This window comes from Quercus lobata, chromosome 6 (genome assembly GCF_001633185.2).
Source record: "Quercus lobata isolate SW786 chromosome 6, ValleyOak3.0 Primary Assembly, whole genome shotgun sequence".
Lineage (NCBI taxonomy): Eukaryota > Viridiplantae > Streptophyta > Magnoliopsida > Fagales > Fagaceae > Quercus > Quercus lobata.
Window position 1 is genome coordinate 2,739,544 of NC_044909.1, and position 17,964 is coordinate 2,757,507.

The 17,964-nt window shown below is 40.1% G+C and overlaps 1 protein-coding gene across 1 annotated transcript in view; it reads left to right on the forward strand.

Moving 5' to 3' along the window:
- Positions 1-17,964, forward strand: part of LOC115950531 (primary amine oxidase 1-like) — a 28,179-nt gene that overhangs the window by 5,152 nt on the left and 5,063 nt on the right. Inside the window, exon 4 of the mRNA XM_031067722.1 lies at positions 14,054-14,069. Within this exon, the coding sequence (XP_030923582.1) occupies positions 14,054-14,069 (16 nt within the window). The remainder of the gene's footprint in view (positions 1-14,053; positions 14,070-17,964) is intronic.

The following is a 17,964-nucleotide window of genomic DNA, read 5'->3' on the forward strand; positions in this document are numbered from 1 at the left end:
CCTCATATTCACAGTGTGTAGAAAGAGGCCGAAACCCAGCGTGAAACACAAACACAACCAAAAACCCAGCCGAAAACCCATGCTGAAACACAAACACAAACACCAAAACACAAACACAAATGCTGAAATGGGTCGACGATGGAGGCTTGGGGCTTGGGCCAGTAGCGAGTTGAGGAAGAAAGATGGGTCAGAGATGGGCAAGGGAGACGGAGGAAGAAAGAATCGACGAGAGTGCTCAGGTGAGACGAAGAGAGAGTGAGTGTAATAGGAAGAGAAAAAAAAAAAGGGAAAGAAACATTATTTCAATTGGAGGGAGAATAAAATATAATTTTTTGCTTTAACAATTAAGCTACAGTGCATAGCTATAGATGACTGTGTTAGAATTATGTGCCCTCAAAAACAATACTATGCATTTTAATTTGATGATAAAATTTTATTTTCACATTCATAATTTTTATAGGTATATTTCATTGTTTAAATGTGGCATGTAATGTCACCTCTGTAGGAAAAATCATGTTAATGGTTAAGGAACCAAAGACAGGGAGTAATGATTTTTCATAAATTATTAAATTGTTCTAGGCTGTGGATATTAATTGAATATTACCACTGAAGCCTACACTTGTTGTGCTGCTATATGATAGGATGATTTACTCCATCATTGAAGTAATGACTTTAAGCAAACAAGTGGGTGTAATGTAACAAGTACATACACTGAATTGGATCCGATCAAGGACACCTTATAAAGTGATCATTATTAATTAAAAGGTTGTACTATCACAATTTTTCTATTGTCCTCAAACATGAGGGGTTTGTGTATATTTATTTATTATGCACATAACTTGGACAATGTCAACTAGTGATGCAATTTTAAAGGCTATATACAGACACGTTGGGTTATGTGTGTAATGAGTAAAATATATAAATGCTCAACAATGAATCCACCAGTCTCTGAAGAAGATAGTATATTCAGTTGATTTTCATATTGAAGTTGGACTCAAAACAAAACCGGCAGGTGACATTTTTCAAAAATGTAAAAGAGTTTTTAAAGATATTTTGGAGTCCAATAGAAATTATGAAATTAAGAAATTAAGGATCACATAAGCTAGGGACATGACAGTGATATTTATCCAGTCCTAGTGGCTTGTGGGAATATAGTATGGTGGATGGACATAGATATAAAATTGTATGAAATGGGACCTCATTTGTAATTCTCTAATCTTCAAGGGTCAATTGCAATGTGTTGATGGAAATTATTGCAATCTGTAGAAGTTCAGATATTTTCTTGATATGGTTGAGAAAATTAAGAAATAATTTTGGAAAGAGTTTCAAGATAAGTCAATAACGTTCAAAAAGTTATTGATAAAATCTTACAGCTGAAGATTAGGATCCCACGTCCAATCTCTCTAGGGTTTTAGAAGTCTACTATAAAATAAGATTTTATAATATCATATTTAGTGGTTGGCCATCAGAACTATTGTGTGATACTGCAGTCTTCTGAAAACTCAAAAAGAAATAGAGAGAGAGACATAAATACCTTGGGAGGCAACACGCTTGGGTTGCTAAGAGAGGTACGCAATTTGTTCTATTTAGAATCCATGGTTGTGTGGTACAACGATCTTTAAATGAAAATATAATTTTTTGTTTTCTATTGCTTCCGCAAAAGTTTTCAAACTATGCACTATAGCTAATGAGTAAAAATTTTTACATATAGGATCACCAATGTAGCACACTTTTTGTAGTTTGTGGCACTAAAAATAGCATTTTAGTAATTTGATACAACCTTATTAGTTCATAATTCACACTGATTTTACCCACTGACCCCACTTTCCACAAGCCAAATTTTCCATATAACACCATTTTTGAAAAAAAATTTGTTTGTAAGCATGTTTTCAAAACATATTAGCAAACTAGCATCTTGAGTCTCTAAAACTCAAGTTCCTACTCTGTTTTCTTCTTCCTTCATTCTTTTTTTCTTTCTACATCTTCCTTCTTTTTTTTCTTTCTCCATCATCCTGCCATCCCACACTCCAACATGTTCTTCTTCTCCTTTCTCAAACATCCAGCATGTCTGCTTCTCCTTTCTCAAACTTCAAAACCCCATAAACCCAAAACAAATACCTAATCGGATTAAAAACCCAAACCCCCCCCCCCCCCCAAAAAAACCCTCCAGCGTGTTCTTCTTCTTCTTCCCTAGCTTTCTTCCTTTTTCTTCTCATTTCTCAAACATCCAAACCTGTTTCTCAAAAACCCAAACCCAAAAATCACGATCTTGGCATCATAGAGGCTATCTTAGCTTGGGTTTGTTGATCTTGGCACTGGAGCAACTCTCTTAGCTTGGGTTTGTTGTTTCTCTCTGAGTTTGTTGATAAATGTTGTGCTTTTCCACATGGATAATCTTCCACCTCAACTTTGCTAGCACATGGCACTCGAGTCGAGATGCTACTTTGCTAATAAGTTTTGAAAACATGCTTACTAATGAATATGTTTAAAAAATGGTGTTATATGGCAGATTTGGTCCTTTCCACAAAGTCATGAACTTTTTATTTTGTAATTATATATTTATTTTACCTTTTCTTTGTCCCCATAAGAAAATTACATTTGAATCCATTTTGATGCTTATGCTTCACGTCCTTTTCAAAATTATTCTATACTGTTCCCTTCAAAAAATGTAAAAAATAAAAAATAAAAAGCTAAATTAACCAAGCATAGTTCTTGTGGGAGATTTTAACGAATTGCTATCGAATGTGGAAAAATGGTCGGTAGGTTCATTTTACATATTTACATTAAGATATTGTTTGAATGATTTTATATTTTTGGTTTTTAGTGGACCAAAATTTCCTTGATGCATTCTTGCCTTTTTCTCAAAAATAAATAAATTACTTTGATGTGGCGTGGAAATTACTTTCAGTTTCCATATGTCCACCTACCTAGAAAGTAGAAACCATATGAAATCAAAATTATTTTCTTAATGGGATCAGTGCAACACCAATTTGGTTCTCATTCCCAAATATTTTCAAATCTACTACATTTTCTCATAAGCTGAATATAGCACTAGAATTTTCACTCATTTCTGGATGATCTTGTCACAAATGTTTAGCTTGGGTTGGGAATGAACTATGAACTAAAACTAAGATCCAAAAGTGGGTTGTGAATAATTTGGTGATGGGATTTTGAGTTTGAAGGAACTTGTAGTAATTCTAAATCTCTTGTTTAATTTTGTGTTAGAAATTAAGATGTTGGGTTTTGTTTGGATGGCAAGAGAATAAAATTATTTTCCTTTTTTATTTTTTTTGTTTTTGTTATTATAGATTAGTTTTTAGATTTTTAATTATTTTTTAATTAATTACACACCCCTCCTTTGAAGTTTGGAAGAATGACATTTCACGCCAAACCTAAAAGGAAAAACACACCATTCCCTTGATATTTAAAGAAATTAACACTCTCCACCTTTTGTTTATATTAATAATGAAATATTCTAAATTTCTAAAAGAATTTCTTTACAAAAGCTTAAGCATTGTTAAGAAAAAAATAACTAATAAATTTAGAATAAAAATACAAAATTTATTAAGCACCAAAACGCTTACAACAACAAATTTCTCTGTAACCTATTGAAAAAATAATAATAAGTAAAATTCATAATATTTAAAATACACTTCAATTTAAAAATTAAAACAATAAATGAATTTTAATTTTGAAATTGAGGATAATTTTTAAAACTTTCCCTTAAGTAAAGGGCTTAACAAAATTTTAGTCAATCGGATGTCAATGAAAGAAAGTTTTTTTTCCCTTTAAATTTGGAGTAGAATATCATCTCCAAACCTCAGGGAAAGGGAATGTAGTTACCCCTTAATTTTTTGATGTTGTTTAATTGACTTGACAATATTTGTTTGACGTGGCATGATTTGATTGGTTAATCTAGCATACATAACATGCTTAGATGTTGCTTAATGAAGGCATGGACAGAAGGGTTCCCATTCCCCAATCAAAAAATTGGTAACATTAGGGAACCAAATTAAAAATTTTAAAACTTTAAGCACAAAATAAATATCAATCCAAACTTTATGAGTTGTAATTTACAATTTTATATTAAAAAAATTATATACTTTTCGGGATCAAAGGTGCCGAAGAACTCACGTCGATAGCATGAAGATTGAGTCTCAAAAGGGATTTTTTTTTTACACTGATCGGATTGATAATCTGATATACAAGATTAAACAACAGAGGTTACTAGCATCAATAACCAAACAAGTGTTTCATTTTAAGGATCTAATAAACGAATTATATGAAGTGAGGGTGATTCTTACAATTCTTCCAACTCATTGAATTTTTGGGTTTGTCTTTTCGGTTGGGTACTTAGATTTTTGTTATGTGCATCAACAAATTCTGGAGTTTTGGTCTAAATTCCCATAGAAGCTTACAATAGGAATCTAAAGATTGAAGAGTGAAGACTATATTGAGCAATGTGTGCCCAGAAAGGTCATTCCTTTGGGATTCTTTAATAGACTAGATGGAAACACTTGACTAATTTGTGAAGGAGAAAACATTATATTTGACTCTATTTTCATATTTACAGTTTATATCATGAAGTTACTTGTTTATGTAGTAATGGCATTAATCATGTATATATTTGGTTTTCAATTTATACTTTAATATGATAGAGACCATGTGATGAACACTTTAGGTATATTTATTTTGTGTTATAAAAATATTTTATAAAATTAATTATTATCCTAAAATGGTACGTCTAATCATAGATAATGTCTTGGTGGCCTATGAGACTCTACATGCTATGTATTGCCGGAAAAAAGGAAAAAAAAGGCTTGCTTGTCCTGAAGCTAGACATCAGTAAGGCTTATGATCAAGTTGAATGGTCCCTTCTACAAGGAATTATGCATAAGATGAGCTTTCCAGAGATGTGGATAAATTGGGTGATGGGATGTGTTACTATGCCCTCTTTCTCTATTCTTATTAATGGCAAACCTTATGGTAACATTCATCCATCCAGAGGACTCCGCCAAAGAGACCATCTTTCACCATATCTGTTTCTTTTGTGTGCAGAGGGGTTCACTTCACTTCTGGCAAAGGCAGAATTGGAGGGACATATTAACGGAGTACCCATATGCCAAAGGATGCCCAAAATATCTAACCTGCTGTTTGTAGACGATTCTTTGCTCTTTTGCCAAGTGACTCATAGTGAAGTTGAGGTGATTATTGAGATTCTTCAAACTTATGTGGGTGCTTTAGGCCATAGCATTAATTTGGAGAAATCTTTGGTGTACTTTAGCAGTAACACCCGAGGTAGACAAAAAGAAGAGATCATGGCGGCTTTAGGAGTGAAAGAGGTGGAACGATTTGAATCATATCTGGGTTTGCCTACATTGATTGGGCGTGCAAAATATCAAACATTCTCTTACCTTAAGGATAGGGTATGGAAAAAATTATAGGATTGGAAGGGCATGCTACTATCTAGGGTTGGAAAAGAGGTTCTCATCAAGGCGGTGGCACAATTTATCCCCACTTACACTATGGAAGTGTTCCAATTACCCAGAAAATTGTGTGATGAGCTTAATGCAATTTGTGCAAAATTTTGGTGGGGACAAGTTGGGAATGAGAGGAAGATTCACTGGAAAAGCTAGAGTAAATTATCTTTTTACCTAAGAAAGATGGTGGAATGGGCTTTTGAGAGTTGAGATCCTTTAATCTAGCTATGTTGGCTAAGCAATGGTGGAGACATTTACAAGAACAAGACTCACTTCTTTACTAGTGCTTTAAAGCTAGATATTTCCCACGTTCCCACTTTCTTGATACTGTTGAGTCACCAAATTGTTCCTATGTTTAGAGAAGTGTTATGGCAGCCATGCCCATTCTAAAGTGTAGATGTTGTTGGAGAGTAGAAGATGGCTCATTTATTAGATTCAAATAAATGGATCCCTAACCACACAACAAACAAATTTCTATACCCTACTAATGAGGAAGATGGGAAATGACTGGTCTTAGACCTTATTGACTTGGATTTACATTGGTGGCAATGTGAATTTCTCATTTCCAGATTTTGAAAAGAGGATGCAAAGGCTATTTGTTGTATACCTTTGAGTCGTAGGCATGTATCGGATTCTATTATCTGGTTCCATGATAAGAATGGAATGTACTCAATCAAATCTGGTTATCATTAGCAAGACAGGTTATGAGAGATGAAGATTAGGGTCAAAGTTCAATAGGTAAAGTAGGTAAGTAGGTACAGACTAATCTGTGGAAACTTAGGATACCAAATAAAATTAAGGTATTTGGATGGAGAGCATGCCAAGAGATTTTTCCAACCCGTGTAAATTTAGCAAAGAGAAGAGTTATTATAGATAATGTTTGCCAGTGTTGCAACATATTTCCAGAGTTTGGGGTACATGCTTTATGGGATTGTGGAGTTACTCAAGATGTGTGGGCTGGGAGCTCCATTAGGCTACAGAAATGCTCTCACAGCCAAGCTGATATGTTTCAGCTTTTTGAATACTTGCTGGATAGGCTTTCTATGGCAGAACTTGAATTGTTTTTGGTCCAAGCTTGGATTATTTGGAATCAAAGGAATATAGTAATACATGGGGAGAAGCTTAAGGAACCAGGTTGTGAAGGAGTAAATGTTATCTTTGACTCTATTCTATGTTTCTCATTTTTTTTTTATTAATATTTTTACCTTTTTATTTTCTTCTCCACTCTCTTTTCATGTGTTGTGTCAGGGTAAGGATTGTGTCCAGTGTTCAATTGCACTAGACCCGTTTGGATGATGCTATATAATTTGTTGTATCATATACATATATGTGTAGATGATAATTCAATCATGTGAGACAACTTGGATATATTCGAACTATAGACCTTATGAGGGTTTGGTCATCCATGTCAATAGCACAAAATTAAATAAAATGAAAATTCTATACTTGACAAGAGCATTTAGGGCAACAATTTTGTCGTTGGCTTTTGCTACTCTAAGCAATGGAATCGAAATGTTACTCGCATTGTAGGATTAGGCATTGTTGACATTGAAGGTCTTGAGCTTTGCTAAGAAGTGAGGCTAAGAAACTACCAAGAAAAAAAATCCTAGTAGGCGCAAAATTATTTCTTAATAGACTGACCCAACTATGAGGACATGCCCTACAAGCACTGCAACTCTAATGGGACATGATCACACCTAATGTATTTCTTTGTGAATGTATTATTAAATTACTATTTTAAAATATCACATTTTTATTACACATTTTCATTATTCTTAACACATAAGTCAAATTTCATTTTGATTCAATGAATAATCTAATATTTTGTGTAAAATTTTAAAATATAAAAAATTCTAAATTTAAATATTTTGATAAAAATTAGCTAATTATTGATATATGATCTTAAACTTTTACAGACATGCAAGTATAAGGAGTAAATGTAATTTAACCCCAAAAAAAGAAAACTGTAATTGAAAAATGAAGTAGTGTAATAGGCGGAGTGCTTTGGTTTGCATATTTAAGCTGCTTGCATTGTATTATTCGTACATAACTATACATTATAATTTTTTATTTATTTATTTTTTTTTTATAGTTTAAAATGGATAGTTGCCCATCCCATGAGTTCAGGGGTCGAACTCACCCCATAAAGGACACCAAATATGCCAATCAACAAAAGGGTCTTTGGTGGTACTATCCTTTTCTTCTTCTTCTTCTTCATTTTTTTTTATTGAAAGGCCAAGCAAGCTTCAAGAGATAAATACAATAGATATGGATAATTTGAATTGTATTTCTTCTTCTTTTTTAAGTGGCATTTGGTACTCTTTAATATAAGATGTTAGATAATAAATGGCATTCAGTGACTTTAAATTTTTTTTTTTTTTTAAAAGAGGCAAATAGGAGTTTAATGAATTATATAGCTCAGCAGTCAACACCACACTTTATAGTGTTTTGCTAGAGTCGATCGCCACCCTTCTTTTGCTTTACTAGAAGAGCCAAATTAAAGACATGAATATTATTTCATTCCATGTTGACAGTTTTGCTTAGGGCATTGCATTTTTGTTTTCTTAATGGGATTGGTGCAACACCAATTTAGTTCTTGTTCCCAAATATTTTTGAATCTACTATATTTTCTCTGAATATAGCACTAGAATTTTCACTGCTATTAAAGAGATCACACACTATTCATTTTATGGAAATTATCCTCTTTTCCCTATGGTGGGCCTTTTTTGCAACTCTAGGCTGGGCTATTTCTTGCCACGTTACAGCCCAATAGTTCTGGGGTAGGAGAGTCGAGATTGGCTTTACTGCAACACACCCCAAGCTAGCTTATGCACAAGCTAGAACCCCTTTGCGAGGACCTTGGACACGTGCCCACAGCTAAGGATGTTGTTACAAAAAAGTTATAGCAGGAAGGTGTAGTATGACAAAATGAGAAGAAGATGCTTGCTGTCAGCCAAAAATGAAACTAAGCCATTTTCTTAGTAAAAGGAGGAAATAATACAGTGATATAAATATGGCAGAGATGATTTAATAACAACAATTAAAAAAAGAAATAATATTAATGCTTGATCAATAAAAGAAAAGACTAGTCTGTCGTGCTTGATTTCTCAATGGATTCAAGTCCAGGAAGGGAACCACTCTCCAATGTGGGCAATCTCACAGGGAAATCCTACCACAGAAATTGCCCACTTTGAAAGAATGAGCCTAGATGGCTTATCCTCGAATTCTTTATCTTTACTAAAGAGCAGGTTATTAGAGGGAGAGAAGGGAATAACCTATCCCACCATCACACTCTAGCTCACTCTTTGTTTTTTCTTTTTGATTCTTTTCTGATTTCTATGTTACCTAGTTTCTTATTTTTGCACTCATTTCCTTACTTGTTTCTCTCTTGTTTATCTCTCGTGCTTACCTCCACTCCATTATGTTGTTTACTGTGCACAGCTAAGGCCCTTTTTATACTGCCTATCATGACAGGTTTTTACTATTTTACCTCTTAACTGCTTTTGTCCTGGTATGGGTGTCCTTCCCAGACCACCCACTGATCTGTCTGTTGCCTAACCATCACCACTCACCTATGCTAGCCGTCCCACATTCCATTCCTAGACAAAAGAGTTTTGTTTTGTTTTCTTGCTCTCCGTGGCATTCCTATCCGGATAAGGATGGGCATTCTCTCTTACTAACTCCTATGGTATGCATCTAGTGATTCCAGCTCATATTTCCCTCTTTTAGGTAGTATGTCATCCCAGAAGAACATTTCCCCAAAAGAGCTTGAGAGGGAACCCTAGAATAGGCTTTCCCCTTCTCCTTATCGCTAGACCATTCCCTCTCTAACCTCTGACCCATGGCCCACCGCTCTCGTATTGGCTAAGTACAAGTGGGTGGTGCCTGAGCCTTATGTGTGCTCCACTTCCGTGTGTGTCCATGGCTTGTCTGCTGTTCATGCATTTGCCATAACCTAGGGGGCTTGTCTAGTCTTTGCTACACGTTCTACTGCTCATTCTTGACCTCTTGTGGCGTGGATGAGTCACTGGGTCTTCATTCTTTGTATCTTGCTTCCTCCCTAGGCTGGGTTTTGCTTAGGTATAGGCCTTTCCTTCTTCAATCCAACCCTTGCCCTCTTTGTGGGTCGGCTGACACCTTTGCCATGTCGCCCCATTGCTTCTGTCATGTTATCATTTGACTTGTACTTGCTGGGCATCTTTTGGGCCTACTGTACACTTTCTTTTTACTCAATTCCCGTAGCCCAGTACTACCATTGGGCTTGTTCTCACGCTGTTTCGGGCTTCCTTGGCCCATTTCATCCCTTTGGGGCTTTCTTGGCCCATTCCAATCCTTCATTCCCATGGGTTTTTGCTAAGTCTTTTGGGCTTCCCCAACTCAAATTACCATATCCTTTACTTTTGGGATTTATTGGCTTTTCCACTAACCCCATTTACTAGTTCCTTCCTTTGGGTTCTTTTGGCCCATTTTTGCTTGCTTTCTATTCCTCATAATGCCCATAGGTTTACTACTTCTTTCTTTGGGCTCCCTTGGGCCCACTTGCTTTCTTTGGGGCCCTTTTACTGTTTTATAGGCCTATGGACCATTATTCCTGTCATTCAGGCTTAATGGTTTTCTTCTCACTTTGCTAATTCTTCCTCTTTATTCCCTCCCATATTGTTGGACTTCTTCCTATTATTGGGCCTCCTTGCCACAGTGGGCATTAACACTTCCACATTCAAATATTAATCATGCTTATAAAGGAGTTAATTTATGGAGTTTTAAATGTAGTCAAAATATTGTTGAAATCCACTTTGACAAGAAGGCCCAATAACAAGAAAAAGCCCAATAATATGGAAGAGAATAAGAAAGAAAAATTAGCAAAGTGAGAAGAAAACCATTAAGCCCGAATGGCAAGAATAATGGTCCATGGGCCTATAAAATAGTAAAAAGGCCCCAAAGAAAGCAAGCGGGCCCAAGGGAGCCCAAAGAAAGAAGTAGTAAACCCATGGGAATTATAAGAAGTGGAAAGCAATCAAAAATGGCCGAAGGAGCCCAAAAGAAGGAATTAGTAGATGAGGTTGGTAGAAAGGCCAATAAACCCCGAAAGTAAAGGATATGGTAATTGGGCCAGGGAAGCCTGAAAGATCTAGCAAAATCTCATGGGAATGAAGGCTTGGAATGGGCCAAGGATGCCCAAATGAATGAAGCTGGCCGAGGATGCCCAAAGAAATAAAGTAGGTCAAGGAAGCCCAAGATAGCGTGAGAATTAACCCAGCAGAAGTACTAGGCAACGTGAACTATGTAAAGGAAAAGTATATGGCATGCCCAAAGGAGGCCTAGCAAGCATAAGTCAAGTGATGACATGGCAGAAGCAATGAAACGGCATGACAGGAATGTCAGCTGACCCACAAACTAAAAGAAAGAGAAGGCCCATGCCCAAGCAAAAACCTAGCCTAGGGAATAAGTGAGATACAAAGAACGAAGGCCCAGTGGCTCATCCACACCACAAAATGTTAAAAATGAGTAGTGGAACGTGTAGCAAAGACTAGACAAGTCCCTAAGCCATGGCAAACGCATGAACGGTAGACAAGCCGTGGACTCACATGGAAGTGGAGCACACATAAGACTCAGACACCACCCACTTGTACCTAGCCAATACAGGAGAAATGGACCATGGGTCAAAGGTAAGAGAGGGTGTAGTCTGGTGATGGGGAGAAGGGGAAGTCTATTCTGGGGTTCCCGCTTAAGTCTTTTTGGGGGAAATGTCCTACTGGGATGACATGCCACCCAAAAGAGGGAAAGATGAGCTGGAGTCACCAGGTGCATGCCATAGGAGTTAGTATGAGAGAACACCTAACCTTTATCTAGATGGGAATGCCATGGAGAGTAAGAAAGCAAAACAAAACTCTTTTGTCTAGGAATGGAATGTGGCACGGCCAGCACAGGGAAGTGGTGATGGCTGGGCAGCCGACAGATCAATGGGTGTTCTGGGAAAGACACCCATACCAAGACAAAAATAGTTGAGAGGTAAAACAATAAAACCCATCACGACAAGCAGTATAAAAAAGCCTTGGCTTCACACAGTAAAAGGACAGGCAAGCACGAGAGATAAAACAAAGAAAAGAAAGTAAGAAAAGAAGCAAAAGATAAGAAAGAAAAGAGATAACATAGAAATCAGAAAGAAAAAAAAAATAGAGAGTAAGGAAGCAAGAGTGTGATAGTGGGCATGCACCAACAAGCTACTTCGTTCTCTCCCTCCCAATAGCCTACTCTTTAGTGAGGATTAAAGGATTCGAGAATAAGCCATTTAGGCCCATTATTTCAAAGTGAGCAATTTTCGTAGTAGGATTCCCTTGTGAGATTGCCCACATTAAGGAGTGGTTCCCTTCTTGGACTTAAGTCTCTTAAGAAAACAAGCACAACAGACTAACCTTTTTTTTTTTTTAATTGATAAAGCATTAATATCATTTCTTTTTCTTTTATTGTTGTTATTAACCTTTTTTTTTTCCCTGCCATACTCATGTCACTGTGTTCTTTCCCTTTACCAAGCAAATGGTCTAATCATCGTCTTTGACTAACAACAAATATATTCTTCTTATTTTATCATATTATACCCTCCTACTATAACACTTTTGTGACAGCATTTTCTGCCGTGGGCACGTGACCAAGATCCTAGCAAAAGGGGTCCTAGCTTGTGCACAAGCTGGCTTAAGGTGAGTGAGTTCCAGTCAAGTCAATCCTGATTCTCCTACCCCATAACTATTGGGCCGTAACACGGTAGGAAGCAGTCCAGCCTAGAAGTACAAAAAGGCCCACCACACATATGCCACATGAGAAAGATGTACCCTAACTAGGACCAAGTGTACGATCCTTAGTCCACATACTTCAATATATATATATAATATATATATATATATATATATATATATATATATATAATTTATAACTTCGATGTATTTTAAATCTTATTTTAGCACCTTTGTGGGCGTTGTAAAATGCATGAAAACATCAATGCAAACTCATATTGTGCTAACGAATGCAACTAGCCGCCCCCACCCCCCCCCCCTCCCCAAAAAAAAAAATCAGAAAAACATTAAAAACGATGAAAAGGGGAAAGGCTATGGTGAAGGAGTCTTTTAACTTTTGCCTAGTAAATCATTGTGATGCAGTTTATATATGTAGTTTAACGATTGAAGACACACACAACAAAAAGGCTCTTATAAAAGGGAACCTTATTAAAAGAGACTTTATTTTGGAGGGGAAAAAATATATATATATATATATATATATGTATATATATATATATTTGATGAAAGAAGAAAAATAAAATAGAATTGTGGAAATGGTGTATCACGCAAGCCACTCCACGCAAAAACACTCAAATATTTGCATTTTTTTTTGTTTGATCAAGTGATCAAGCATTCTCATTGGTAGGTGTGGGTCCGAGGGTTCTGCAGTCCGGCCCAAACTTTATCTGGGCCCAAGGCCCGTGCCGAAGACGAGTGCTCGGCGGCCGAGGTAGCAAGGGGAACGGCTGAGAACTTACCCTGTCCTCGGCATTCCATAACTTCAGCGGGAAGACCAACACCCCAGTGTAGGCAATCCCCAAACAGCCCCCTCAAGGGGATGTGAACGGAATGGGGCCCGCAGGGAAGCAGGGTGTGAACTCGGACCAAGGGAAGTGCGTCCCACCCCCCTCAGTAAATGCACCTGCCAATACCCAGAGCTGGTTAATGGGAAAAGACGTTTGGGCGGTGCAAACGTCGATCCTTGCAACTAATAGAAAGTTAGACGGGACGGTTGATGGGATGGATACAGAAATAAGCTCCTGCCTGACCTACAAGTGGAGGGCCAGGATCAGCCAAGACGGACTATATAATAAAAAGGAAGGTGCACCGATAGAGGGGTTGGGAAAAATGGCCAGAAACCTGAGCCTCCCAGCCCACCTCCAGGAGAAAGACTCCAGGGGTGTAGGAAAACTTCAACTGGTACGAACACCGCGAAAACCCACCGCCTGTCAACCAGGGCCTAGCCTTCCAAACCCACGCTCTACAAATGATATTGTTAGGGGCCTTTTTACGTGCGAACCCGACACTGTTACGGTCCGCCACGAATCGCGTCCTTACAATTGGCGCCGTCTGTGGGGAAGGCTTGTGTGTTGGTATAGGAAGTGGGTCGATAGAGTTTATTCGTTATATCTAACCGTCGGTTATAGAGTTCTAGTATAAAGTTCTGTTAGGGACTATGTTTCTTGACTAGGGGCTGGGTGGAGGAACTAACTCCCTTCAAGCCGATGTCCCCCGTAAAGAGCAAACTAGGCGCTTAGCAACGTTAACCGTATGGATAAGCTCTAGGGGCTTGGCCGAGGAGCTAACTCCCCTAAAGCCAAGATCCCACACCATGAGAAAACTAGGTTTTGGACAGAACCAAGGCATTGCATGGTCCACCGGACTCAAGCCTCAGGGGAAACCAACTACCTGGATGTGGAAAACTAGGTTTTGGACAGAACCAAGGCATTGCATGGGTCCACCGGACTCAAGCCTCAGGGGAAAACCAACTACCTGGATGTGGAAAACTAGGTTTTTGGACAGACCAAGGCATTGCATGGTCCACCGGACTCAAGCCTTGCATGGGGACTCAAGCCAAACCAACTACCTGGATGTGGAAAACTAGGTTTTGGACAGAACCAAGGCATTGCATGGTCCTCGGACCCAAGCCTCAGGGGAAACCAACTACCTGGATGTGGAAAACTAGGTTTTGGACAGAACCAAGGCATCGTATGGTCCTCGGACTCAAGCCTACGGGGAAACCAACTACTTGGATGAGGAAAACCAGGCACTAAGCGAGTTTTAACTATTATGCGTAACGTTAAAAATGGTGCTTATATCTTCGTAAGACAAAGGTTAGGAATAAATCTAAGGCCTTTGTGGGCGCAAGCAAATTAGGGTTCGGGGAACATGGTGATGAATGTATTACATGCATAGCTATTTGTACATGTTAAAATAAATCAGCGCAGAGTTCATAAGCAAATAGTGCGCGTCTATTAGGGCGGTTAACGATGTAATCAGAAGGAAAAAGAAAAAGCAAGATTTCATATATACATGTTCAAATGCTTGTAAACCATCAATAAATTAGGAAGTTTGTGAAAGGAAAAGAAACAAGTTAATCGTTCAAATAGAAACGAATACAAAAAAGCCCAACGAAGGTTTCTACTTTTCTGCTTTTTTGTCGGTAACATTTTGGGAAATGGGAGCAGATTCAGCTTCGGTGCCTGGAAGGATGGTCCCTTCTGGGGAAGGCTGAACAGGACCAGCACTGGTACTCTGGGGAACCACAGCAAGGGAAGTGGCCTGCGACGGCTCTGCAAGTATGGTGGGTTCCTCTGTATTAGGCACCTGAATGCCAGCCACGGGCTCGGCAACCTCTTTAGGTGCCTCAGAACTCATGCGCTGGGATATCACTGTCACATCCTGAAGTTCTCCTTCTTTGGGCGCCTTGCTAGAAGAACCGCTGGCCTGCGAGTCTTCCAACGGGGTGATCTCTTCCTCGGGCTGATCACGAGTAGCCGCGGGGCTAGTCGAAGTGGCCTCGCGGATGGCTGCCGGGTAGAATATGCTCTCCGCCCTCCACAAATCGGATGAGGCATCCACCCCAGCTCGCTTCAATGCTTCCTCCCAAACCTGGGAGCAATAAAACCTACACACACCAGGGATCTGCGCCTTAAGGATGGCCTGGGTCTTAGCTACTCCCATGTTGTAACCATCGTCCTCGGCCGTATTCTTGGCAGCTTCCGCCTCATTCCTGGCAAACTCGGCCTCCTGCTTTGCCCTTACGGCTTCATCACGGGCATATTCTGCCACTCCTTTCTCATGCAGAGCCGTGGCCAGCTGCTTATTTAAATCCTCGATCAGAGTTCTGGCTATTTGCAGCTGGTCCTCGGCTTCAATTGCGCGCTTGGTTTGGTCCTTGGCCTATTTTTGGGCACTAGCAAGGCCCGCCGAGACGTTATTCCTCTCGCGAGTGGTCATTGTTAAGTCATCCTTGACTTGGGCAAGTTCCTTTTCAGTAGCTTCGAGAGTCTTTGAGGCCGTTATGCGCCTCTTGCGTTCGTTCTCGGCCACCTTACTCCTGTCATGCACTTCTTCCTCCATCCTATAGGTTGCCTGGAGAGCCTGTCAAGAAAGATGAACGTGTAGTGAGTGACAAACTGGTGACAAGAATTAGTAAAGTGTTAGGTTTCAAGAAATCTTACCATGCCCAAGTATCTCTTAGTACTGAGAAAAACCTCCTGCATCCTCATTCGCTTCAGCTCTTCCATGTCATTAGGAAGTAGCATGGTTCTCCCTAATGCATCTGCCACGTATCCACCCTCGCCGTCTCCAAGGTCCCTCAGAGAGGCAATTTCCAGTAATGGACCCCCGTGAAGCATTGGGGCAGGAAGCTAGGCGCTCGGAGAGGATTGGGAATCAATTCCTTTTCCTTTGCCTTGAGAGGTTTGAACTGCGGGTCCTTTGCCTCTGCCTTGGGGTCCGATCTTCGGTTGTTTTGTGGGCGGAGTCTCATCCTTCTCCTTAGGAGGTTGGGATTTTCCCTCGTCCACGATGTCCTTGCCCTTGGGGCTCCTCTTTCTCTTGGAATCAGCACCTTCGGGTCGAGGAGACCGAGCTGGTTGGGAGGAGGTGGGAGGTTCGTAACGGGTGGACTGTGGTTAGGACTTGGTGGAGGATGACCTGGTTTGAATTGTAAGGGGCCGAGCTGGTGGAGGAGGAGCATTGGGTTGTGGTGCCTCCTGGGTATCCTTCCCTGGTTGGTCCTCGAGGAGTTGGAGAAGGGGGGTTAAAGGTATTCTTTTGACTCCCATCTCGGCTTGAGAAGAGGTGCCTATTAATGATAATTCCGCCTCGGACAAGGCTGGGTCACCTAGGTCACCCGGAGGGTCCTCGGATTGGCAGATTAAGTCGAATACCCCAAACCCTTCCTCCGGCTGATCTGGCTCACCCTCGTCCTCTGCTGCTTGATGGGATGAGGAGGGGCCCACCAGGGGGATGTTCTTGGGGACAGCTGGCTCCTGCGAGATCAAGAACCCCTTCTCTACCACTGTAATCTTTGGAAGTCCAAGGACGGCGGGCACTGATCACGTGCTTCGCGTCCCCGAACGACTTCTGAACCGGAGGGTACCCTAGTATTTTGTGAGCTGCACGAACTTGGCCATCACTGTCATTCACAAAAACTGCCGCTTGTAAAACGGTCTCCAAATCTGCCCGATTGACTAAATGAAAATGCCGTTTATAGGCGTGTTCATCTACAAAAACAACAAACATATATGCATAGTTAGTCATCGAAGGAAGTAAGTTTAGAATGGTTTAAAGGGTTATCCCTCTTCCATTCCTAATACCCCACCTGGTTCTCCTTCTACTACGGGGCATGGATCGCCATCATGCCACTTCCCAGAGACGATAAGAAAATCCTTGTTCAGTCCCTTGTTGGAATCAGGGAGGCACTGGATCAACCGAATCCTATCATCCCTCGACCTCATGTAGTAGGTTTTTCCTTTCAATTTTTGGAGGTTATAGCACCAGTTTACATCATGGTGGGTCAGTCTTAAACCCATCTTCTCGTTTAAAGCGTCCACACAACCCAAAATCCTAAGAACATTGCCGGCGCACTGGGTAGGGGCTAAACGGAAATGCCTGAGGTAACCCCTTGTCACTGGTCCCATGGGGATTCTCATACCTCCCTCTACAAAGGCGAGGACGGGAATTACAACCGCGCCCGTTCCCCATTTAATGTGCCATTCCCCCATCTTACAGTGTTCCAGCCTTACGTTAGGGGGAATCCTATAATCAACGATGAACTTATTCATCGCCTCTTCAGTATCAACCAACTTCCTCAATCTCAGTTTAGCCGCTTTCGCCATTTACTAAAACAAACCTAACCCGCGACGGAAAAGAAAGGGAGCTAAAGAGAAATAAATCCAGAAAAGAAAAAACGTGAGTTAATAGAGGTAGGGAACTTACATAAAAAGAGAATTACGCTTCGGATGGGCTATATGTGCTTGAGATAGACTTGAATTTGGGCGGAAGTTCGGATGAACCCTGGATACACGCACTAAAACTCTTAAGTATAGAACTGGAGAGACGGATCCATCTCCAAAAAATCTTTTATACTTTCTAGGGTAAACAGCACGCCCCTTTTTCCCGCCCAAAGAGGCCAGGAGATCACCACCGTTCGATTCCCATCACACCGTTGAACGTGGGAAGCACCAAGCCGCCCGTATTTAATGAGGCCACGTTTCGCCTTCCAACGGCTCTAGGAACGTGCCTTGGGCAGGTGAAAAACCTCGGGAATCGCTAGATGACAAGGATTGATAGGCATTGGCAGATCCATGATGTCATCAAAACCCTCCTATCCGTCCGAGGGGACGGATAGCAGGATTTTGAGGGGCTATTGTGGGTCCGAGAGCTCTGCAGTCCGGCCCAAACTCTATCTGGGCCCAGGGCCC